The sequence below is a fragment of the Ranitomeya variabilis genome, chromosome 2, assembly GCF_051348905.1.
Source record: "Ranitomeya variabilis isolate aRanVar5 chromosome 2, aRanVar5.hap1, whole genome shotgun sequence".
NCBI lineage: Eukaryota > Metazoa > Chordata > Amphibia > Anura > Dendrobatidae > Ranitomeya > Ranitomeya variabilis.
In genome coordinates this window covers 113927294-113953511 of record NC_135233.1, presented here as the reverse complement: position 1 = coordinate 113953511, position 26218 = coordinate 113927294, and the positions used below count along the sequence as shown (strand labels likewise).

At 40.4% G+C, this 26218-nt stretch overlaps 2 protein-coding genes across 5 annotated transcripts in view; one reads left to right on the top strand and one right to left on the bottom strand.

The window, feature by feature from the left end:
• LOC143808917 (uncharacterized) overlaps positions 1-11107 on the top strand; it is a 71799-nt gene extending 60692 nt beyond the window's left edge. Inside the window, exon 3 of the mRNA XM_077292096.1 lies at positions 10974-11107. Within this exon, the coding sequence (XP_077148211.1) occupies positions 10974-11107 (134 nt within the window). The remainder of the gene's footprint in view (positions 1-10973) is intronic.
• Positions 1-26218, bottom strand: part of SYNDIG1 (synapse differentiation inducing 1) — a 475803-nt gene that overhangs the window by 95125 nt on the left and 354460 nt on the right. For all 4 annotated transcript variants that reach the window (XM_077282843.1, XM_077282842.1, XM_077282845.1 and 1 more), the window contains one exon: positions 24563-24700. In XM_077282843.1, coding sequence (XP_077138958.1) covers positions 24563-24700 — 138 coding nt within the window. The remainder of the gene's footprint in view (positions 1-24562; positions 24701-26218) is intronic.

The following is a 26218-nucleotide window of genomic DNA, read 5'->3' as shown; positions in this document are numbered from 1 at the left end:
GTTCCCTGTTGTTTTGGGGTTGCTTTGCTGCCTCTGGCACTGGACTGCTTGACCGTGTGCATGGCATTATGAAGTCTGAAGACTACCAACAAATTTTGCAGCATAATGTAGGGCCCAGTGTGAGAAAGCTGGGTCTCCCTCAGAGGTCATGGGTCTTCCAGCAGGACAATGACCCAAAACACACTTCAAAAAGCACTAGAAAATGGTTTGAGAGAAAGCACTGGAGACTTCTAAGGTGACCAGCAATGAGTCCAGACCTGAATCCCATAGAACACCTGAGGAGAGATCTAAAAATGGCAGTTTGGAGAAGGCACCCTTCAAATATCAGGGACCTGGAGCAGTTTGCCAAAGAAGAATGGTCTAAAATTCCAGTAGAGCATTGTAAGAAACTCATTGATGGTTACCGGAAGCGGTTGGTCGCAGTTATTTTGGCTAAAGGTTGTGCAACCAAGTATTAGGCTGAGGGTGCCAATACTTTTGTCTGGCCCATTTTTGGAGTTTCGTGTGAAATGATCAATATTTTGCTTTTTGCTTCATTCTCTGTTGTGTTTTTTCATTTAAGACAAATTAAATGAAGATAATAATACCAAAGAATTTGTGAATGTAATCATTTTCAGGAAGAAACTGAGTATTATCTGACAGAATTGCAGGGGTGTCAATACTTTTGGCCACAACTGTATCTGTGTGAGCAAGTGGATCCATCTTGTGCCTGAGGAAGGTACAGTGCATGATCGCCCTGAGTAACGGTTCCTACAGAGTTCCAAAAAATTCATGAGACCTGTCCCGTCCCTATCTGAACAAAGCGGCGTATACGTAACATCTCTTTTTCTCTTCTGTAGAGTGTAAGCTCTTATTGTCAGTGGAGTGCTCTCTCTCTCGCCTGTAAAGTGTAGGCACTTAAGGTCAGCAGGATCCTCTTTCTCTCTCACTTGTAAAGTGTAGGCTGCTATAATTAGTGGGGTCCTTTCTCTCTGCTCTCCACTATGTGCATTTCCCGAGCAAGTGCAAACTCTCCAGTATTGAGATTCGCACAAATTTATCTGCTATGAAAACAATTTTGGTGGAAATATTTGTTGAAGCCAGAAAATTTTAATTTCAAAAGATCCACTCATCTGTAATTACAGTACACTATTGCTGCCCATTTTGAAATGCGAACAATAGATATAAATACAAATAACTGAATATTACAACTTTTAACCAAGTAGAGAATTTAGATTGTGAGCCCCAATGGGGACAGTGATGATGATGTCTCTAAAGCACCATGGAATATAATGGCGTTATTATAAGTGAGTAAAATATTCAAATTAAATCAGTGAACCACACAAAATAAACCATGAATTAAACCATTAAAAGAAAATTCTTCTCATTTGCCAAGATAATGCATGTAATAATAAGCATGTATGTTGTATAATTAAGTGGTGGATCTGTAAGCAGATTTCATAACACGCAGTGTGAATATTATTAATTAGATTTTGGAAACGTCATACTGCTTTTCAGCAAAGCATACTGTGCACGTGCGAGATCTCATTTGACTGCGCATGCGCAAAATCTCTAAGAGATCTGTGTTATATACCTCAAGGAATGCATACAGCAAGCCGAGGAGGGGTGGAGTGAGGGAACCAAAGCAACACCCATCTGACCAGACCGAACACATTACCATATCATGCGGGAGCAATAAAATCGGTTTTTATGGATGATATATGGGGAATCATTGGTTTCATAAGTAGTTGTGGAATGCATAGCTGACATTCAATTAACTGATATTTTTAGCTGGTAAGCCAGAAAAGTGGTGACAGGTTCCCTTTAAAGGGAATCTGTCACCTCCCTGGGATGTATATGACATATTAATATGGGCATACAGGTAATAGAAATGTTACACTAGTCCTACCTGTATGCCTTATATTAATGGTATTGTCGCTGAGAAATCTTATATTCTCTCTTTATATTAATCATTTCTTTCAGGATTCGGGGCGTGCGGTGCCTGGAAGAAATCCCTGCTCCTGTCTTCATTGTAATACTTACCCCCCCAATCAGTTACGGCCCTGGAATCCTGTGTCTGCATCCTGTACTTCCTCAGAAATACATACTTCTTCCTCCCTTCTGTGGGCACTGCATTCAGGGCTCTTCTGCACAGGCGCCGTTGACTTCTACTTCAGTGACCTCTGGTGTGCATGCTGATAAGGTGCTCAACCCCTCTTCCTCCCTGCATAGTCATCTCCATGTACACATGGTTCCTAGAGATGACTGTGCAGGAAGGAAGTGGGGGGAGCATATTAATATTATTATTAAGGGATTTCTTCCAGGCACTGCACACCCCAGAGCCTGGAAGAAATCATTACCATAAAGAAAAAATATAACATTTCTCAGCAACAAGACAATTAGTATGATGGCATACAGGTAGGACTAGTGTAACATTTCTATTACCTGTATGCCCATATTAATAGGTCATGTACGTCACGGGGAGAGGTGACAGATTCCCTTTAAATAAACAGAAAAAAGAAGTATGCAAGAAACTATCAAATATTTTCAAAATAAGTACATCAGCCTTAAGATATCAATATAACAATGTACTGTATGCAGTGTGTATTGTGAAATCTTCTGGCAGATCACCTGTAAATGTTGACCAACTCTGCAACATATATAGAACATTTTGGCTACAGGTTGATCACAAGGAATTTCAATTATGAGAGCCCCTCCAATTGACTGCATCAGATAAGCAGAAGTATTTATAATTTTCAATAAGATTACAACAAGGACACCTAAAGACTACATGTTATTTTACATTATTTTTATGTTGCTGCCTAATGCTAGAAGCTTTGAAGGGCGATTTGCTGTATTCTATGCTTGACTTGCAGTGATATTTAAATGGGCATTATCTAATAAAAGTAATCAAATTTGTAAGTCTAACCATAAAAATGCCTAAACATAAAAATCCAAAGATAAATACACAATTCCTACCATGAACTAAATTTTTTACATTTTATTCTAGTTTTTATGGTTTATTTATTTCAGCAATAACCAGAGTACGAAACTAAATACCTTTGTAAATGCATTGTTATTTCATTTATGCCATTGTGTCAGAACATTGTGGATGTTTCCTGTACCCTGATTAGCTAGTCGCAATGTGCGCACATAAAGTTAAGGTACCGTCACACATTGAAATTTCCATCGCTACGACGTTACGATTCGTGACGTTCTAGCGATATCGTTACGATATCGCTGTGTCTGACACGCTACTGCGATCAGACACCCTGCTGAGAATCGTACGTCGTAGCAGATCGTTTGGAACTTTCTTTCGTCGCTTGATCACCCGCTGACATCGCTGGATCGTTGTGTGTGACAGCGATCCAGCGATGTCTTCGCTTGTAACCAGGGTAAACATCGGGTAACTAAGCGCAGGGCCGCGCTTAGTAACCCGATGTTTACCCTGGTTACAAGCGTAAACGTAAAAAAACAAACCGTACATACTCACCCGTCGGTGTCCTTCAGGTCCCTTGCCGTCTGCTTCCTGCTCTGAGTGCCGGCCGGAAAGTGAGAGCAGAGTGCAGCGGTGCTGTGCTCTGCTCTCACTGTACGGCTGCACGAATCGTGCCGTCGCAGCAATGAAAATTTCAATGTGTGACGGTACCCTTAGGAAAAATAATTGACTGTTTACAAGAATGCCGTGCTTCTGAGCTCTGCAAAAAACTCTCCCCTCATCAAACACGTGCCAAACGCTCATGATACACCACCATCATCGTTGTTAAAGTGCTGAAAATACTTTTGTGGCAACGCAAATATTTTCCTGCACTTGTTACCTAATGTTACCTATTTTTTCTGATTTTATTAAATTTTGCTCTTGTTTCCGATCACAAATCCAAATGTGCCATATTCGTGCCGAATTTATGTTTGACGATTGATTTTCAAGCAAATTCGCTCATCACTAACCATAAGTTTCACTAAGCTTCGGCAATGTAACTGAAAAGCAGATTTTTGTGGTTAAAGCTCAGGACTAGAGTTGAGCGAATACATTCAGAATTGGTCGCCAAATCTGAATTTGCCGTATTCGTGACGAACTTATGTTTGATGATCGGTTCTGAACATATCTGTTCATTTCTACTCCCACTGACTCCAATGACGTTCGGCTGTCTTCGGCGAATACTGCAAGAACAATATCCACCATGGAATACCGATTTTTTAAAAATTCACTGAACTGTACTCAGTACCCAAACCACAATACAATCAAATGTTACAGACATATCAAGTGCCATTTTTACTGATGGCATATAACTCTGCTTAAATATTGTTCCACGTTGCTTTATACTGCAGAGGCAATCTCACACAAAATAAAAGAGCACCAAATGTGGCCACCTTCTTTTATTGGAAATATTTCAGGAGTGCTACGATTGCAGAAGTGCTGTGAAATTGGGGACAGCGATGATAATGTATGCAAACTCTAAAGCGCTGCAGAATATGTTAGCGCTACATAAAAATAAAGATTATTATTATACAGATCCTGCTACCATTCTATACAGATTTTGTCTATTTTTAGCAAAGGATTAATAGGTATTCCAAATACAAGAATGTCTTACTGGTGATCTGGTTACTGCTGTCGAGTAGAATGTGGATGTCAATATTCACTTCTGAGTAGTGTTGAGCGATACCTTCCGATATTTGAAAGTATCGATATCGGATTGGATCGGCCGATATCCAAAAAATATCGGATATCGCCGATACCCGATACCAATACAAGTCAATGGGACACAAATATCGGAACGTAATAGGAAGCGATCCTGGATGGTTCCCAGGGTGTGAAGGAGAGGAAACTCTCCTTCAGGCCCTGGGATCCATATTCACGTAAAAAATAAAGAATAAAAATAAAAAAATGTGGATATACTCACCCTCGGACGGCCCCTGGCTGTCACCGCTGCAAGCGTCTGCCTCCGTTCCTAAGAATGCAGAGTGAAGGACCTTCGATGATGTCACGGTCACGTGAGCGGTCACATGAGCGGTCACGCGACCAATCACAAGACCGCGACATCATCGCAGGTCCTACACTCACTGCATTCTTAGGAGCGGAGGCAGCCGGTTACACCGCTGAGAGCCAGGGGCCGTCGGTGGGTGAGTATATCCATATTTTTTATTTTTATTCTTAATTTTTTACATGAATATGGATCCCGATTCTGATTTCCGATAACGCAAAAATATTGGAACTCGGTATCGGAATTCCAATACAGCGAATATCGGCCGATACCCGATATTTGCAGTATCGGAATGCTCAACACTACTTCTGAGCATTCAAGCAGTTACAGTAGATGAAGAAGATGGATTTTTGGGTGTAAGACTTGCTCATGATGAAGCAGTTCCCCCTCTGTTTTGAAGTTTCCTATATTTCCCCTCGGATACCTGAATCAGTAGGGGAAACTAAGATCTTCCAATCCAAAATGTAGCAATGAAGGTGGCTCTGTCATTGATTATTCTTCTCCGTACCTTTTTGGAGGAAGAGGGAAAGCATATACAGTAGAAGCTCCTGAGTCCAAGTGTGAGTAAAGGCATCCAGAGATTTTGGATTGTCCTGGTATCACAGAGAGTAAATTTTTTTAACCAAAGTCAAAAGTAGTTTAAAATAGAATGGGTCTATACTAACAGTTGTCTATCTCACTAGCTACACTTTTGGGTTTAGTTGAAAAAACACATCAAAAGCTACCATGTTATTCCCCACCACCTCCCTAAAATGCCATTTGTGATTCCACCTTAGTTACATAGTTATATAGGTTGTAAAAACATATTGCCATCAAGTTCAGCCTTTCTTGACCATTTATACATTCTCTATCGCTAGACTATTTATAACCTACAATGCCATAAGTTGTGAGAAAAGCACCTGGCCCCTATATAAATGCTGATCCAGTGTTTATGAATACTACCTTTTGCAGTATGACATTCCACAGTCTTACTGCTCTAACTGTAAAGAATCCTTCCTATTTAGATGCCAAACTCGCCTCTCCGCCACACATAATGAATATTCCCGAGTCCTTATGTAAGTTCCCTTAAAGAAATAACATGGGATGTGTTTCCTTGACCGTGACACCACAAAAACACTAGTGCATGCCCTCATCATCTCCCGCCTTGACTACTGCAACCTCCTACTCTCTGGCCTCCCCTTTAGCACTCTGGCAACACTCCAATTCATTATACACTCTGCTGCCCGACTAATCTACCTGTCTCCCTGCTATTCCCCAGCCTCTCCCCTATGCCAAGCCCTTTACTGGCTTCCTATCGCCCAGAGATTCCAGTTCAAAACCCTTACAACGACATACAAATCCATCCACAACCTGTCTCCTCCATACATCTGTAACATGGTCTCCTGGTACTTACCTACACGCAACCTGCAATCCTCTCAAGATCTCCTTCTCTACTCCCCTCTCATCTCTCCTTCCCATAACCGCATCCAAGACTTCTCCTATGCATCCCCCCTACTCTGGAACTCTCTACCCCAACACATCAGACTCTTGCCTACCATAGAAACCTTCAAAAAGAACCTGAAAACTCACCCTTCCGACAAGCCTACAGCCTGCAGTGATCCTCAACCTACTGAACTGCCACACAACCAGCTCTACCCTCTCCTAGTGTATCCTCACCCATGCATAAAAATAATAATAACAGTCTATTGCACTGCCCTTAGAAAGTTCCCTTTAAGATAGCTACATCTCTATACATTTATTGCAACCTTTGGAAGCTCCAGATACAACTTTTGCTTTTAATTAACTTACATGATTTTATAAAATAGTAACATTTTGATCAATTTAGGATTTTTATACTACTACAAACATTTTATGACAACAACAGCAGTTATTGAAAGAGTTCTAATGTTTTGTTTTTATAAGGTTTGTATGTGGTATCACAACTCATGTAAGTGAATGGGTTTTCCAGACAGATTTATAATCCTCATAAAAACCTTTCTAAACACAAGAGAAGACAGAGTTATCAGGCATCTTTCTTTCCAGTGTCAACTGTTTCTTCTATTCACTTCAGGCAGCATGACTTGAATGTGTCCTCTAGACTTTCTTGGCATGCCACTGGGATGGTGCACTTTAATGCTGTGAGTAATATATTTACACGCTGTAGGTTCTCTTCTTCGAGGCTTTTATTGAAATGGCAATCTGTAAGACTCATTTTAGCTTATTCCTGTTTGGTCAAATGTGAGTGCTAAGCACTGTAGGTCCTGCTGCTGAAAGCTACAAACACGTTCTTTATAGAAAAGTGCAGGGAATAAGGCAAATGTTAGGTCAAGTGGAGATAAAGGTAATTTGACAAACTTGTTTTTGCGCATTTACTTGGTGTTAAAGATTAATCAAATTGGAGTCCAAGTTTGTATTAAATTTACAAATCTAAGCAATCAATTTGTGATTCAATTTTTGGCAAAAAAATGTCGATGCCTTTTAACTCCTTACTGACCTCGGATGGGATAGTGCGTCCGAGGTCAGCTCCCCTGCTTTGATGCAGGGCTCCGCTGTGAGCCCGCATCAAAGACGGGACATGTCAGCTGTTTTGAACAGCTGACATGTGCCCGCAATAGCGGCGGGTGAAATCGCGATTCACCCGCCGCTATTAACTAGTTAAATGCCGCTGTCAAACGCAGACAGCGGCATTTAACTACCGCATCCGGCCGGATGGAGCGCTTCTCCATTGTAACCATAGAGGTCCTTGAGACCTCTATGGTTACAGATCCCCGGCAGCTGTGAGCGCCACCCTGTGGTCGACGCTCACAGCACACCTGATTTTCTGCTACATAGCAGCGAACAGCAGATCGCTGCTATGTAGCAGAGCCGATCGTGCTGTGCCTGCTTCTAGCCTCCCATGGAGGCTATTGAAGCATGGCAAAAGTTAAAAAAAAAAGTTAAAAAAAATGTGAAAAATATAAAAAAAATATAAAAGTTTAAATCACCCCCCTTTCGCCCCAATCAAAATAAATCAATTAAAACAAAAATCAAACCTACACATATTTGGTATTGCCAAGTTCAGAATCGCCCGATCTATCAATAAAAAAGCACTAACCTGATAGCTAAACGGCGTAATGAGAAAAAAAATCAAAACGCCAGAATTACGTTTTTTTGGTCGCCGCGGCATTGCATTAAAATGCAATAACGGGCGATCAAAAGAACATATCTGCACCGAATTCGAATAATTAAAAACGCCAGCTCAGCACGCAAAAAATAAGCCCTCAACCGACCCCAGCTCATGAAAAATGGAGACGCTACGAGTATCGGAAAATGGCGCAATTTTTTTTTTTTTTTTTTAGCAAAGTTTGGAATTTTTTTTCACCACTTAGGTAAAAAATAACCTAGTCATGTTAGGTGTCTATGAACTTGTAGTGACCTGGAGAATCATAATGGCAGGTCAGTTTTAGCATTTAGTGAACCTAGCAAAAAAGCTGAGCAAAAAACAAGTGTGGGATTGCACTTTTTTTGCAATTTCACCGCACTTGGAATTTTTTTCCCGTTTTCTAGTACATGACATGGTAAAACCAATGATGTCGTTCAAAAGCACAACTCGTCCCACAAAAAATAAGCCATCACATGGCCAAATTGATGGAAAAATAAAAAACTTATGGCTCTGGGAAGGAGGGGAGTGAAAAACGAACACGGAAAAACGAAAAATCCCAAGGTTATGAAGGGGTTAACACACTGCAGAAGACTGCATCAGCAAGAGCAGGCTGACATGACCTCAGGTGCCACCATGTGGGCCTTCATATAATGCCTTGCAGCTTTCAGATCACACAATATAGCACAGACAAAGAGGAGGGACTATTGTAGCTTGCATAAAAACCTAGGCAGGGAATGCAACAGCCATTTTAGGGTGATTTTAGGAAAGTGAGAGTACAGATTGAGTCAGAGGTCACAGCTCAGGATCACAGATAGGAGGAAAAAGCCCTTAAACATTGGACAAATTCTCCAGACAGTAATACATTGTTTAACTGCAGCACAGGAGAAGAAGAGAGTAGTAGTCTGTAAATAATATACAGATTCAATTGACTGAGGGTACTGTCACACAGTAGCACTTTGGTCGCTACAACGGCACGATCCGTGACGTTCCAGCGATATAGTTACGATATCGCTGTGTCTGACACGCTACTGCGATCAGGGACCCCGCTGACAATCGTACGTCGTAGCAGATCGTTTGAAACTTTATTTCGTCGTCAAGTGTCCCGCTGTGGCGGCATGATCGCAGCGTGTAACAAAGGTGTGCACGATATTCCCAATGTCCCGTATGACTTCTACATCGCAACTACGTCATGAAATTATCGCTCCAGCGCCGTGCATTGCAAAGTGTGACCGCAGTCTACGACGCTGGAGCGATAATCAAGCGACGCTGCAATGTCACGGATCGTGCCGTCGGAGCGATCAAAGTGCCACTGTGTGACAGTACCCTGAGAGAGAAAGAGATAGAAAAGGTGCCAGCAGCAGTGCCAGACTCTGTGTGATTGATCAGTGATATGGTGTAGCTAATATCTTTTCTGCTGTGTTTTAATTTCAGTTGCACAATTTTTCTTCATTCTTAATGACTAGAAAGCAGAAGCAAGACAGCACAATAGTTTGACAGAAAAAATACATATCTGAAATCAGTGTCAAATGGTATGCTTCCTTGTCACAAACAGCTGTGCTAATTTTTGGATTTTTTTTTCCACTTTAACAGACATAAAAAGTCTGTCAGTGCTCTGTGTTATTAAATGCACTATTGCTTACAACTGGATTACCATCCAATTCTATAGTGAAGGTCCTGTGACATTACTAAGTCCGTGTTTGCATAAAATAGATTAAAAGGGTTTGGATGCAGTCCTAGTAAACCTCCAAGTGTCATACATATGTTTTCAGGGCAACTGAAGTAATTTCAGGCACATTTTAAAAAAAATCATATTTTATAAAAAAAATTGCTGAACTTTGGCGAAGTCAATTTTCAAAATATCTTTGTTTCCTTTTGACTATAAAACACCTAATTATTAATTATAAGAATGACTACTCAATCACTTATATTGGAAATGTAATGGAACAGATGCAGAAGTGATCTGCACAGTAACATTAATGAAATTATGTTCACATGACACAACATAAAATTCTACAGCCCCTCCAACTCCCAAAGCAATATTTATGAAAAAAATCTTATAGACATTAAAGTGTAGTTAGTATTGTTGTTGCTTTTTTTTATTAATTCATTTTCAGTACACAGCTCCCACCCTATTGCCTATGGCTACTACCATTTTTACAGGGGTTTTTTGTGCTGCTACAAGCTCCTGGACATGTCTATTTTCTCTTATGTCACAACAAGGATACTACATGATTTTGTAGAAATGTATCCATGAATTTAGGCTTCTTTCACACTTGCGTCAGTACGGGTCCGTCGCTAAGCGTCAGCGCAACGTACCTTCGCACGTTGTGAAAATTTGGCACAACGTGGGCAGCGGATGCAGTTTTTCAATGCGTCCGCTGCCCATTGTAAAGTCCCGGGGAGGAGGAGGCGGAGTTCCGGCCGCGCATGCCGGTAGGTAATGGCGGACCCGTCGTACAAAAAAACGTTCCTTTGAATGTTTTTTCGTAACGATCCGCCAAAACACGACACATCCAGTGCACGATGGACGCGACGTATTGCCATACGTCGCGATCCATCGGCAATACAAGTCTATGGGCAAAAAACGCGTCCTGTGGGCACATTTGCAGGATCCGTTTTTTCCCCAAAACGACGCATTGCGACGGATGCCAAGCGACGCATGTGTGAAAGTAGCCTTAGAGGTCACTAAGGCAACCTTTATCTCCAAACTGTGCAGAATGAATGCCTGATTGAGGAGCAAACACATGAATGAGAGTAGCAATGCATGGTATTTCTCAGAGCACTACAGGTCATCTGACACTTTGCTTTTTATTCCACTGTACATCCTGATGTAAAAGAAGTAATGTGATTCCCCATCACTGACTATCTTTTCCTGTTTCTTTTTGGTCCAGTTCTGATGCTCCTTTACTCATTGCAGCTGCTTTTAATGGTGGACAGGAATGTCCAGTTTGATCAATGTGCAGATATGAAGCCTGTATCCAGCAAGCTATGGTGCTTTTTGTCTTCTGAGACCTTTATATCATAGTCTGCATTAACATTTTGAGGAGTTTGTGCTATAGTAAATTTTCCATGAGTGAGTCCTGAAGATTTAACCTTTGTCACCAATACACAATGTTCCATAAAGTTTCAAGATCCAGTTGCATTTCTCAAGTAGTCTTCCCTCGAACCATGTTTGGTAGTAACATCTACTATATACTGAGGACTCACCTTTTTGAAGCTGCTCATATTCATATTCTTGTAAATAGTTTTAGCTTCCAACACATTAAATGTAAAAAATTGACTGGTCACAATAAGTCACTAGTCATTTATTAAGAAGTTCATATTCAGTATCTTGATCTACAGCAGCATTTCGGCATCTTGTCTGCCACCTCTAAAGATGTTCTTCATGACTCCTCTGTGTGTTTTTTTGTTATTTGCAGTTAACTTTATTAACAATGTAACAATGTAACAGCATCACTTAGGCGGTTTTGTAAATACAAAGTGAAATAGTTCCCCAAAAAAAGACCTTTAGCACATTTATCAACATTTCCAATCCAAAATGTAAGAAATTCAAGTCTTACCACAAGGATCATCAGGCCATGGCCAGGAATTCCCCAAAACAGCCTTCTTGCCAATAGTATTATTAAGGCCCCCATTCGTTGAGAACCAGTTTGCAGGACAGACACAACTAAATGAGGACTATTGGTAATACGCATTAGTTCTCCCTGGCATGTCTTCATTGTACACGTACTGTTACTACTGCATGTAACTGGTCAAACAATTTGAAAGTGTCACATATACCCATGTTTAGCATATTTGCCAATAGTCCTTATTTTACCAGGGCAGTACACCGCACCAGACATTGAAAGGAGTAGACCTTAAAAAGACCATATCTAATCATGGCATGTTGGGGGCGTTCCTGAGTATTTTGGGGTGTTCCCTGGCAGTCTTAGTGTGTGGCTTAAATGTCCCAAATTTTGCATGTTAAATGTTGGTAAATATTTAACCCTATGAAGATAGCCCAAAAATGCGCTGTACCATTCTACAATGTAAACAGAAAATTGCATAAGTCTATCAAAGATATGTGAGCAGAATTTTAAATGCATGGATATATTATTTCCTAATATTCTTTAATATCTTGAAGGCTATCTAGATTTTTTTCTTGCTCAAATACATCTAAAATAAATAAATACCAAGAAACGTTATAAATAATCATGATTAACAAGTCTACTTTTTTGTGTATATAGATTTAACCGATTATCTACCAATGTCCTTTTTTTGGGACGCCTAATCTTTAGCTTCTAGCAACTAAGATTTTATAATTCTTATAATTAGGTCCAATTTTTTGTGTTGTGTTTGTAAAATGAATGTTTTAAAAATAGGAAATCATGTCACTGTCATGTTTAATTGAATACTGGGACGCCCTTTTCTGAAAAATCTGTACTTGTAAAAATTTTAATTTGTCAAGTAATGGGTTAATACAGAAGAAGTTACATAATGCAATAAAAAACCTGTGTGGTTTGATCCTGCAATTACTTTCATCACTTCCTTTTACAGAACTAGGGAAGAGAGTGAACTAGGAGAGAGAAAAAGAGGTGCTGCATGCAGGTTATGGCATTTTGGCCATGTTCCTGTCTGTTCTTGGGGGCAGCATTCCAATGTCATTCTTTTGGGCTTTATAACATTGGTAAGTATGGAATAAGATTGCAGGATCAGACTATATCATTTAAGTTTTTAGTCTTTAACCACAGAAACACATTAATTAGCAAGACTTTGTGCAGAATTATTTATTATGTCATAATGGTGGCAGAGCTGTATGCACTTCAATATCACTAGAAAACCTCTTGGCTCTTGAAGCAGTAGCTCCCCAATATGTAAATGTCTATAGTCCCAGAGGAGCATTGTACGGCAAATAAGCCTCCTTACCTTGACAAGCCAGAGATGGTATGTCACTCTCCATAAGGAGAAACGATACCCCTTAGACCCCATGTCCAGAGCCTCTCACCTAGCCAAATCAGTTCTCATGCTTCGCACTGACGAGGGCCAACAGCCCGAAACACCGTGTCTGCGAATTGAGATACTGATTTGGCTTTTATCCTAAGTCATATTGCACGACTCGTTAAAGGGTTGATTGTGACTTGTAGGATCGCTACTTCCAATAGGTGGCGCTGTAGAGTTTAAGTCCTCTTTTTCTCAGAAGAGGCAATTTGCATATTTAAATTCCCAGAGGAGCATTGTACGGCAAATAAGCCTCCTTACCTTGACAAGCCAGAGATGGTATGTCACTCTCCATAAGGAGAAACGATACCCCTTAGACCCCATGTCCAGAGCCTCTCACCTAGCCAAATCAGTTCTCATGCTTCGCACTGACGAGGGCCAACAGCCCGAAACACCGTGTCTGCGAATTGAGATACTGATTTGGCTTTTATCCTAAGTCATATTGCACGACTCGTTAAAGGGTTGATTGTGACTTGTAGGATCGCTACTTCCAATAGGTGGCGCTGTAGAGTTTAAGTCCTCTTTTTCTCAGAAGAGGCAATTTGCATATTTAAATTCCCAGAGGAGAATTGTACGGCAAATAAGCCTCCTTACCTTGACAAGCCAGAGATGGTATGTCACTCTCCATAAGGAGAAACGATACCCCTTAGACCCCATGTCCAGAGCCTCTCACCTAGCCAAATCAGTTCTCATGCTTCGCACTGACGAGGGCCAACAGCCCGAAATACCGTGTCTGCGAATTGAGATACTGATTTGGCTTTTATCCTAAGTCATATTGCACGACTCGTTAAAGGGTTGATTGTGACTTGTAGGATCGCTACTTCCAATAGGTGGCGCTGTAGAGTTTAAGTCCTCTTTTTCTCAGAAGAGGCAATTTGCATATTTAAATTCCCAGAGGAGCATTGTACGGCAAATAAGCCTCCTTACCTTGACAAGCCAGAGATGGTATGTCACTCTCCATAAGGAGAAACGATACCCCTTAGACCCCATGTCCAGAGCCTCTCACCTAGCCAAATCAGTTCTCATGCTTCGCACTGATGAGGGCCAACAGCCCGAAACACCGTGTCTGCGAATTGAGATACTGATTTGGCTTTTATCCTAAGTCATATTGCACGACTCGTTAAAGGGTTGATTGTGACTTGTAGGATCGCTACTTCCAATAGGTGGCGCTGTAGAGTTTAAGTCCTCTTTTTCTCAGAAGAGGCAATTTGCATATTTAAATTCCCAGAGGAGAATTGTACGGCAAATAAGCCTCCTTACCTTGACAAGCCAGAGATGGTATGTCACTCTCCATAAGGAGAAACGATACCCCTTAGACCCCATGTCCAGAGCCTCTCACCTAGCCAAATCAGTTCTCATGCTTCGCACTGACGAGGGCCAACAGCCCGAAATACCGTGTCTGCGAATTGAGATACTGATTTGGCTTTTATCCTAAGTCATATTGCACGACTCGTTAAAGGGTTGATTGTGACTTGTAGGATCGCTACTTCCAATAGGTGGCACTGTAGAGTTTAAGTCCTCTTTTTCTCAGAAGAGGCAATTTGCATATAGTCATAAACAAATAAAAAATATCAACATAAAGAAAAATTATTATAATAAGGAGAAAGTATTCGGAGTGCATTGCAATGTTTCTAATTCAGTGCTGCACATGTATTCCCATCCCGTACACATCAATGACATGTGCAACTTCTTCTCCTTGTCACTCACGGGTTTTTCCTTGTATTGAGTTTTTAGAGCATTAATGATTTTTTCCTCTTAATGCATTGCATTCTGAGCCAGACAAATGTCAAGATAAAATGCAGCTCCGCTCTGTCAAACATTGATATGTCCTTTATCATAATACACTCGTCTGAAATGGCTACAGACACAATATAATTCATTAATCTGATTCAATCAGAACCTTTTACTAAGCCTTCATGATCTCCGGTATCTTCTTTTATTCAATATAGGGCATTAAATCTACGCATTTCATTACAGTGACTTAGAAATGTTATACTACATGTTTTTATAGATTGTAGTTATAGGATTGTTGTTTTCATTAGTCTAACGCACCCTACTGTCTTCCCCTACCCCATCACTAGTTTTCTGCCACTTGGTGCAATAGACAGTTAGATCGGTCTTAATACTTTGAAAAGGACACCATATTCTCAAGAAATTTACATTGGATAGATCAATGTATGGTATTTACCAGAAATTTTAAAATGGTTATCCCACAATTAAGATAAGTGATAAATTTGATCGGGGATGGGTCCCCTTATTTCCATAGACACAAAGAGATTAGAGCAGCAAGTGACAAGGAACCACTGTTATAGGGGGTCACCACCACCACCGATCATACATTTATCACATATCCTTCGGATAGTAGAGATGTTCTAGAAACCTTTAGATTTAGACCCTGTCATAGGTCACCCATGACTCCTGCTTTGGAATTATGATGGGCAAATACCCTGAAACACGTGTCTGCAAATGGCATTTCTGGTTTGCATCTTATCCTAAATTATATTACAAAGCTAGTTAAAGGCTCAATATTGACTTTTAGGATTGCTTCATCCAATAGGTTGAACTGGAGTTGAAGTTCTCTTCCTTCCTGAAGAGGCTATTTGGATATTTAAACTAATCTAATTTGCTCAGATTTTCGCCAAAAATCCAAATTTTTGGTAATTAGATCTTTGCAATTCTAGCAAAATGGCACTCAGCGGCACAACTAGTAAACTCTTGAACAAGTTCAGAGAACAGCAACCAGGATCGTGAGAGGACTGCAAAGTATTTCCTAAGAGGAATGGATAAAGGTTCTGGGAATGTTCGAATGATCGAAGTACATTTTATCAAAGTACTGCCAATTATAACATTGATGAATCTAATACGCATCGCTATTCTCTTCATACAGGTATTTAACTAATTCAAGCTACTGCACTGAATTCCTGCACGAGTCCTGCAAATCTTATTCATCTTAGCTGCATATATAATGGTATTTAGTTATTTCAGCTTACTCTGCTTGTCCCCTTATGCTATGAGGTCAAGTAACTTTTCAAAGTGGTGTATGATCCTTGTAGGCCTGGACACTTATCTTTTCACTACATGTACTGTATTATGTCCTGATGTCTCAACTTAGTTTGACTGATTGCTAACCAGAGAAAAAAAAGTAAGATCTAAGAGCTAGCCTCCTATATATTGAGACACTGCCTGGGGAGGCATTTGTGCAGGGGGAATGCACCATATGCATTCGTTTAATCTATATCCTGGCTGCTGCATTCACTCACATTCACCACCCTTGCTTTAACTCCTTACAATCCATCCATATCGGCCCCTCTGTCCTTTCCTCTCCTATGTATAGCACTCATACTCTGTTCACATTGCTAAACATCGCAGATCCATTCAGACCCACCATCCAACACAAGAGACGCAATCACTTAGCTATCTACTCACTCTTTCTATCCCCCTTCTCCTAGTCGCAGTAGACATCTCTCCCAACCCCAGCCCCCATGTTATAGCAAGTCAAACCTCCCAACTGCTACACTCAGAAACCCCTCTAACCTTATTAATATTCCCTGCATACTTTCTGTCTCTTTCAATTGTATCCTTTGGAATTCTCGTTCAGTGTGCAATAAACTCCCCTTCATCCATGACTTCTTCCTTTCTAATTTTCTTAACCTTCTAGCTCTTACTGAAACCTGGATCCAGCAGTCAGACACCATCGCGGCTTCTGCTCTTTCATATGGTTTACTACACTTTTCTCATACCCCAAGATAGGACAACAGAGCAGGTGGACGTGTTGCTCTGCTCCTATCAACCAAATATACCTTCCAAGTTATCCCCCAAGTACCCACACTTGCCTTCCCTTCTTTTGAGGTCCATGATGTCAGACTCTACATCCCCTGCTCCATGCAAGTTGTAGTGGTATATCGTCCTCCAGGCCCCTCCCTTCAATTCCTGGATCACTTTGCCACCTGGCTTCCACATTTTCTCTCCTGTGACATCCCCACCCTCATCATGGGTGATTTCAGCATCCCCATTGCTTTTCCCCTCTTCCCATCTGCTTCTAACCTTTTATCTCTAACCTCCTCTTTCGGGCTCTTGCAGCATACTAACTCTCCAATGCATGAAGATGGAAACTCCCTCTACTTGGTCTTCTCTCGGCTTTGCTCAGTGGATGATTTCACAAACTCCCCTCTCCTGCTCTCTGACCACAACCTTCTTTCATTCTCTATCAAGAACTGCCATCCCGCTCAGGTAACTCCCACTTTCCACACTTATAGAAACATACAGGCCATTAACACCCAGAAACTCATGAAGAACTTGCAGTCATCATTGGCCCCTATCTCCTCCCTCTCATGTCCTAATTCTGCACTGAAGCATTACAATGAAGCCCTGCAAAGTGCCCTGGACGAAATTGCACCTCCTATACATAGAACAACTTGGCACAGATGTCGATAACCATGGCACATGCTGCAATATATCATTTTAAAAAATTATTGTATTTTTGATAACCAGCCAGGCAAAACTGACAGCTACGGGCTGCAACCCTCACCTGTCAGCATTAGCAAGGCTGGTTATGAAAAATAGAGGAGTACCCTCATTCTTGAAAACCAGCCAAGCTAAAGCTAACAGCAGGGGGATGGTATTCTCAGGCTTGTAAGAGGCCATGGATATGGACCCCCAGTCTAAAAACAGCAGCCCGCAGTCACCCAGAAATGGCACAAGCGCTGAATAAACTTTTTTCACGGTGCTGCCATCAGTGAGTTGTTCTGAGTTCATTGGCTGTGAACTTCCAGGACATTTCGTGACAGCACCGCAAGTGTGAAAACTTTCTCACGCTTGTGGTAATGTCAGTCAGGTCATACGAGTTCACAACGAGACAATGAGCAGCGCTAGCAGACTCTACTCAGTGTCTCTGCTGGATGACAGGCTGTATAGTTACATCATGCAACAATGCAACCTGCCATCTAGATGTAGCAGAGTTAGACCCGTCGCTAGACCCATGGATTATTATCTTCTCTGCGGGCTGGTGAGGAATATTGTTGTTTATTAGTTTATTTCTGTTACAGGAGATAATGGCTTCTTTGGCCTGTGCTATGATGTGAGTATGGTTTAATTTAGGTTCATTAACCCCCTTACCCCTGAAGTTGGTCTGCACCTCAATGGCCAGGCAAATTTTTACAATTCTGACCACTGTCACTTAATGAGGTAATAACTTTGGAATGATTCAACAGATCCCACCGATTCTGAGACTGTTTTTCAAGACAAATTGTACTTCATGACAGTGGTAACATTTCTTCGGTATGACTTGTGTTTATTAAGAAAATGGAAATTTAGCAAAAATGTGAAAAAATTAGCAATTTTCCAACTTTGAATTTTCATGCCTTTAAATCACACGGATAGGTCACACAAAATAGATAATAAGCAACATTTTTTCCCACATGTCTACTTTACATCAGAACAATTGTGGAACCAAAATTTTTTGGTTACGAAGTTATAAAATTAGGTAAAATTTGACCAGTGATTTTTAATTTTTCAATCAAAATTTACAAAACCATTTTTTTAGGGACCACATCATATTTGAAGATTTGAAGTCACTTTGAGGGGTCTATATGATATAAGATATCCAAAAGTGACACCATTCTAAAAACTGCACCCCTCAAAGTGTTCAAAACCACTTTCAAGAAGTTTACTAACCTTTCAGGTGCTTTACAGGAATTTTTGGAATGTGGAAAAAAAATGAACATTTAACTTTTATTCACAAAAAACTTACTTCGGATCCATTTTTTTTATTTTGACAAAGGTAACAAGAAAAAATGGACCCCAAAATTTGTTTTGTAATTCATCCTGAACATGCCGATACCCCAAATGAGGGAAACAAACCTGTTTGGGCAGAGCTCAGAAGGGAAGGAGCATCATTTTACTTTTTGAATGTAAAATTTCCTGGAATCATTAGAGGACGTTATGTCCCATTTGGAGAGCCCCTGATGTGCCTAAACATTGGAAACCCTCCACAAGTGACCCCATTTTGCAAATGAAACCCCTCAAGGAATATATTTAGATGCATGGTGTGCACCTTGAACCCCCAAGTGCTTCACAGAAATTTATACCAAAAAAAGAATAAATAACATTTTTACCACTAAAATGTTGCTTTAGCCTCAAGTTTTTAAATTTTTTAAGGGCTAATAGGAACATTTTTTATTTTTTTTAAGTTGAGGTCCATTTTTTCCTGAGTACACCAATACCCTACATGTAATCGGGAAAGATTTTTCAGGCACAGTACAAAGCTCAGAAGGCAAGGAGCACCAGATTTTACTGTTATGTTTGCAGATGCCATGACCTACTGGGAAAGCCCATGAGGTGCCAACACAGCAGAACCCCCAATACGTTACCCCATTTTCCAAACTACATCTCTCAATGAATTCATATGGGGTGCAGAATGAATTCATATGGGGTGCAGTGACCATATTGACGCTACAGGTTTATTGCAGACTTCTATACCATTGGGCAGTGAAGAAAAAATAACTACGGTACATTTCTACCACTAAAATTTTGTTATAGCTCCAGATTTTAAATTTTCACACAAGAAGTGGGTAAAAATGGCATCATAATCTGTCCCACAATTTCTAATTAATATGGCCATATCCCATATGTGGCTGTACAGTACTACTTAGTCATACAGAGAGATTTGGGAGAAACGGAGTGCTATTTGGCTCCTGGAGCGCATATGTTCCTAGAACAGTTTGCAGGTTCCATATACAGAGCCCCTAATTGCTTAAAAAGCAGAATCCCCCTCAAGTGACCCCATTTTGGAAACTATACCGCTTGGGGAATTTATCTACAGATGTAGTGATGATTTTGACTAAATGGCAACTGTAAGTTAGATGGGCTCTCATTGCTTCAGAAATGTCAAACATGGACTCAATATATGGTTTAGGTACTCTGTGGGGCTCAGGAGGGAAGATGCATTTGGATTTGAGAGCAGAGAATTTGCTGAATTTCTTTTGGTGAGTGAGGAGTAGTGTTGAGTGATACCGTCCGATACTTGAAAGTATCGGTATCGGATAGTATCGGCCGATACCCGAAAAGTATCGGATATCGCAGATACCGATACCCGATACCAATACAAGTCAATGGGACACCAAGTATCGGAAGGTATCCTGATGGTTCCCAGAGTCTGAAGGAGAGGAAACTCCCCTTCAGGCCCTGGGATCCATATTAATGTGTAAAATAAAGAATAAAAATGAAAAATATTGATATACTCACCCTCTGACACGCCCTGGTTGTAACCGCCAGCCTCCGTTCATAAGAATGAGCGCTTGAAAGTCCTTAGATGACGTCGCGGCCTGTGATTGGTCGTGGAGGGTCAATATTTCTTATTTTTATTCTTTATTTTACACATTAATATCGATCCCGATACCGATTCCCGATACCACAAAAGTATCGGATCTCGGTATCGGAATTCCGATACAGCAAATATCGGCCGATACCCGATACTTGCGGTATCGGAATGCTCAACACTAGTGAGGAGCTATTTCACTTTTCCAGAGCCTTTGTGCTACCAGTAACGTGGAAGCCCCCTATACTTCTGTTATCAGATGACAGACCTGAGTGAGGGCTTGCTTTTTTGTGTATTGAGTCAAACCTTTTATTGGGAACATTTTACATAATGTTTAGGATCACATTTATCAGCGCTCTACGCTGAGCACTCACTTTGGGGTTTCCATATAAATCTGTGAGTGGCGTGATTCAGATGAAACCCCCGAGGGATCCATTCACTATAATGAGAAAGCAGAGTTACTCTGGACTCTGTCTGGTCTCTGTTCAGTGGTGTCTTTCTTTTCAGAAGTGCACAAAACTGTGGCCGACGGCAGTTTTATTCAATGCTATTAAGATGGATGCTGCCGGATCACAGGTCAGACAGTGTCCACAGTGCCTCCATCTGCCACAAAATAGGGAATCTTTTACCATAGGTTCTGTCTGAATCACATATTTCAGAGATTTACCCGAATATGTGCGCCGAGCCTTACTGCAATCTTTGGGAGGCAGAATGAAAAAATCAACAGCAGGTGAAAAATTGGTTTTATTTATTTTTAACGTCGCTCTTCTTGCAGTAAAGAGTAAGTGATTATGTAACTTTATTCTTCAGGTCGGTGCAATTACAGCGATACCAGATTTATAGGGGGTTTTAATGTTTGGCTGCTGTTGCACACTAAAAGACTCTTTATTGCAAAAAATAGTTTTTGCATCACCATATTTTGAGAGCTATAATTTTTCCATATTTTGGTCCACTCCACAGAGTCATGTTAGGACTTGTTTTTTGCAGAACAAGTTGACGTTTTTACTGGTATTGAACAAAGTCCAGCTCACCATAGTTGACATCCTAAGGAACTAGGAGCAGGGAACTGCTGTGTCAGGGCATGTAGCAATCAGAAGAAATGGAGAATCCAGCTCAATGAGGTAGTGAAAAAAAACCTTTTCTTTATTCACTAGAAAATGTGCTCAATAGAGGATAAAACATGAGCGTAGACAGTGAATAAAATGCGATATCAATGCATATCATGATTAAGGGTGCTTGGTCACCAGAAACGCTTTTTCTATCCTGCAATGAGTGCTTTCATCTTACCCAGTGTACAGTGTACTGATTTCCATGGAGCTGGGAATATATTGCCTACCAGACCCTGGCTGAAAATGCACTGAAGTTACATTCCAGGACAGAGGTTAACTCCTAACATCCCAGCAAGCACTATCCAACCCATTCATTTATATACAACAGTCAGCTGCCCAGCTCACTTTTCCTTCCTCTGAGCTCATGACAAGGTGATGTTTCACCTATTGTGTCCCCCAATTTCCTTGTAGATTGTAAGCTTGCGAGCAGGGACCTCACTCCTAATGTCACTGTTTAAATTGTCTTAACTCGTACCGAATTTATTATTTGTACATGTCCCCGCTTAATTGTAAAGTGCTGCGGAATATGTTGGCGCTATATAAATAAAAATTATTATTATTATTATTATTATTATTATTAATTGTTATGTTAAAAGTCTATGTCTCCTCAACACTGCCTTACTTACTGTGGTCATCATATGGCTCACTGACTTTTGCCTCCTGCAGCGCTGCTGCATTTTAGAGTGCTTTCTATAATTCCTTAGAGGTGTGGGGTCGGTCTCTACAGGAATTTAATCCTGCTGTGCCTGCAGAGATTAAGTTCCCTGGCCTATCCCATGTCAGCAGACTCTATACCTGGCAACTCCCACCATTCCTGGACCGAACGTTGGTTCCTTATGACTTTGCTCTGCTGGCGTCCAGTTTGTGCTTGTGTGTTTGTTTCCTCCTGTTACTGACCTAGCTCGTGTACCGGTCCTGTCTGACCTCTGCACTCCGTACCATCCTGTACATCATAACTACACCCCTGACCCTAAGGTCAGCTGTTGTAGAGATGGGGACTGCCTTGGAGTGGTACCTGGAGACTACCAACGGTCACGCCTATCCTCACCATCAGAGGCTCTAGCAAACACCTGGTAGTCATTTAGTTACACCCCTCCTTTTTAAGTCCGACCCATTGTACAGTGAATCCACAATCACCAGTTTTACAATAAGTAAATAGAAAGTTAAATATTAGTAAAGTAATGATGATATAAAAAAGTACTTCACTCGCTGAAAAAGGAATGATATGGAGATCACCACTGTTCCTTGACCTAACATGCGATAAATATCCAAAGATTCTAATAAATGTGGGACAATGGAATTCAAACAAGGCTATAAAGCAAACGATTAAATAAAATAGAGTAATGATCAACTGTATTAAGGAAGAAGCCAATGTACAGTTTTTTATACAATTTAGCATTTAGAAACCTGTTCAGTTAGAGCACATAACAAAGTCTTATTTTATATTTTTTAGTGTCACTAACTTTCTCAGGTAAAAGTCGTATATTATATTATTAATACATATTACACTTTTTGCCTACAGTCTGTGCTCAGTTTTCCAGGCTCTGGAATACTGGTGTAAACCCTGGCAGAAAAAACTGAGAACTTTTAGGAGCTGCCAGGTTGAATATAATTTCCAAAGACAGATCAGGGACACAGTGAAATGGAATAACATTACGACGCTTTGGATCTAAGATGTAACAATTTTAGTTTCGACTGATGACTTTTCTACCTTTTCGAAAGCAACTGTGCCTTTAGGAATGTGACTTACATTCTTGTGGCCTTTGACCGATCTTGGTTCTACAAGCTGCAGAAGAGCCAATGTTTAACAAGAATGCTTTATACTCATATGTAGCGAATTTGTTCGGATTTGGGTCCAAATACGATCGGCATCGAACGTTGTTTTTGCAATATTCGCAGAACACAGCCGAAAGTCATCAGAGTCCATGGGAGTAGAAATTACCAAATATGTCCGGAACCGATCGTGAAACATAAATTCGGCACGTATAGGGAACCAATATGGCACGAATATGGCAAATTTAGATTCGGCAACCGAATCCAAACAAATTCGCTCAACTCTACTCATAAGTTTTGGCTCAAATATAAAATATATATGTCTAAATCAGAAGTTTTCTTCTAAAGACTTATTACACTCAGGATTGGTCAAGACTCAACAGCAACAGATAATTCCATCACTGGTTAAAGGTAACATTCTTTTTCATTCGTGATAAAATGACGTGAGTAGAGCTTTAAAAAATAAAAAAAATACTCTATAGATTTTTTCCTTGGTTTAAAACTACGGTACAATGATTTACCAGATTTAAACCTACAGCCCAGGCAATCTATTTTCCACTGACACACTGCCTGTCTCCTGATCCTGAAAGCCAATGACAGGACGCAAAGATCCATCAGCTGGTGGAACAGTGACACCACCACTTCCTGTCTCTTTGAACACCATGCTGCGACTTGCACTTGATCTACTGTAGGGGGGTGCCAGCTGAGTTTGTTCTTTTTTTTTAACCCAGCAAAGTTTTATTTCATTCAATTAATTCCTGCACATTAAGTTTGACGAACAGATCAGATGTGACCTTGACCATATATTGACTATCATTTCTTTTCATTTAATGGCTCATTGAAAAAATATGTATATATAGCTGTTGAGAGATAATTTCTTTCCATCTTACAAGAACAACCACCTTAAAGACTAAACTAGTTATAAACATATCAGCAATTACCACACTATTCAATGCAATTATTCAAAAGCTATTCAAAAGACATAAACAATTTAAGTGATATCTCCAAGAACTACAAATACAGAAATTGTAAATGATTTAACAAGCCTATTACAAAGTGCTCAAGAAAAATACAAGGCAAACCTTCTCATGCTGCCAACATATTGGCTTAAAATCATGGTCATAATGGTTTATGCATGAATAATTTATTCTTTAGAAATCTGTTGTAAAAAAGAAAAAAACGACACATAGTGCTAATTTGTCAAGCAAGAAAGAAGGATTTCTGGGAGATGTGTACAATGCAGAGATTCATTATTTAGAGTATTTGACAGGTATGTGTTAACGATTGTCATCGGGTTCAAACTTACCTCATGTGACAAGTAAAAGGCAGCAATCCCCAAGGGCCAAAAGCAGCACAGCATGGAAAATACGCTGAGGCCAAGATGGTCTCGTGGTGGCATCATTAAGAAGTTATCTTCACTTTCTGTGTCACTTGAATAGTCGCTCTACGAGGATATAAACAACAAATAGAAAATGTATTAAGGGGGTATACAGACATGAAACATAAACGCATAATATACCAATTGTAATGCGCTGTGGGAAATCAGCAATTCAGGATATTGTATGGTCTTCATGCAAATACTTCAAGTGATAGGAGTTCGGTTAAAAAAACAGACGGTTCATGGAATGATCACAGCAGACAGCCCGAAACATCTCCATAGTTGGCCAAAGCATGTAGACTTTATTTTTTTGCTCAGTTTGCAAATGCTGAATATAACTGATAAAACGGTCAGCTTAAGAGTACGTGCATATGTAAAGGAAAAGAAAAGCTTCCAAAACCCTCCTTGAAGATCTCATGGTTATGTAATGCATTTCTATGTTTTAAATATTGTTTTATGAAGTTACATGGGCACACGAGAATGCAGTTTCCTGTAAGGCAGATAGGAAGAGGTGTTTGAGAAGTAATGACCTATAATCTTGTTGCTCGCAGGTTTACATCTAAATGAGTTTTTGTGTGCCAAGAATGAAGGCCATATCGTATGTCGTGAAGGAAAAAAGGATGAAGAATGCATGGGGGTCTAAAGCATGGACTAAGCTGAAGGAAGGATTCCTTTTCTCAGGCAAGCTGATCTTAAGCAGACATTTATATATAGAAAATGTGAGAACAGGTAAGAGGGTTAAAGAGGAAAAGATGGCGAAGCTGGGACAAGAGTTCTCCTACAGGGAGATGAAGATGCAGTGGCCCAGCAAGGACCAGGTGGCCTCCTTGAATAAGCTTAGATTGTAGCAGTGAGGAGTCTTACCAACCAACCTCAGCCAGTGAGGTCCTCAGTGCCTCACAAATCAACTGGGAGTTGAGTCTAGCTGTGAAAGGCCATAGAGACACACATCGACCATTGCAGTCCTCAGAAAGGAATATGGATGTTCCTATAATGGTTTGCTGGAGATATGTAAAAAGTTTAAATGTAAACTTCCTGCCTTTGCATTATGGAGAAGAAGCATTCTTTAAGGGTTTTGGCGGTTATCTGAAGTATATGCTACTCATCAAGCTGTTAAGTAAAGATAAGTTTATTTTTGGACTGTGGTCTCCCTCTGGTCTCCCTCATTCATCTCTATTCTATGTGGTCCAGGCCTGCCAAGTCAAGTGGCAGCTTGTGGTCTACAAAGGTGTATCGCTAAGGTGACAGCAGTGCACACACCCATTTTCCTGTATCGTGGTGCAGATGATGCGAACCATGGCTGCTGCCCTCCCTCCCCCACATTATACACACATTGTTGAGACAACGACGTTCCCCTTTAGATGCTCCTGGAAATGCCAGCAGTGTTCTTCCTGAAGTGATCTAATAGAAGTTATTTTAGTCATTTTTGTGGAGGCCAGCCATCATAATCCTTTTTTATTTTACTGTATATGTATCTAGTGAGCAGCTTCCAAACAGATTTGTGTGTTAGGTAAAAATATGCTTCATTATCTCTTGTTTCTTGTCTTTATTTGGGGCGGTTAGTCTAGAATGTGCTCAATTCTG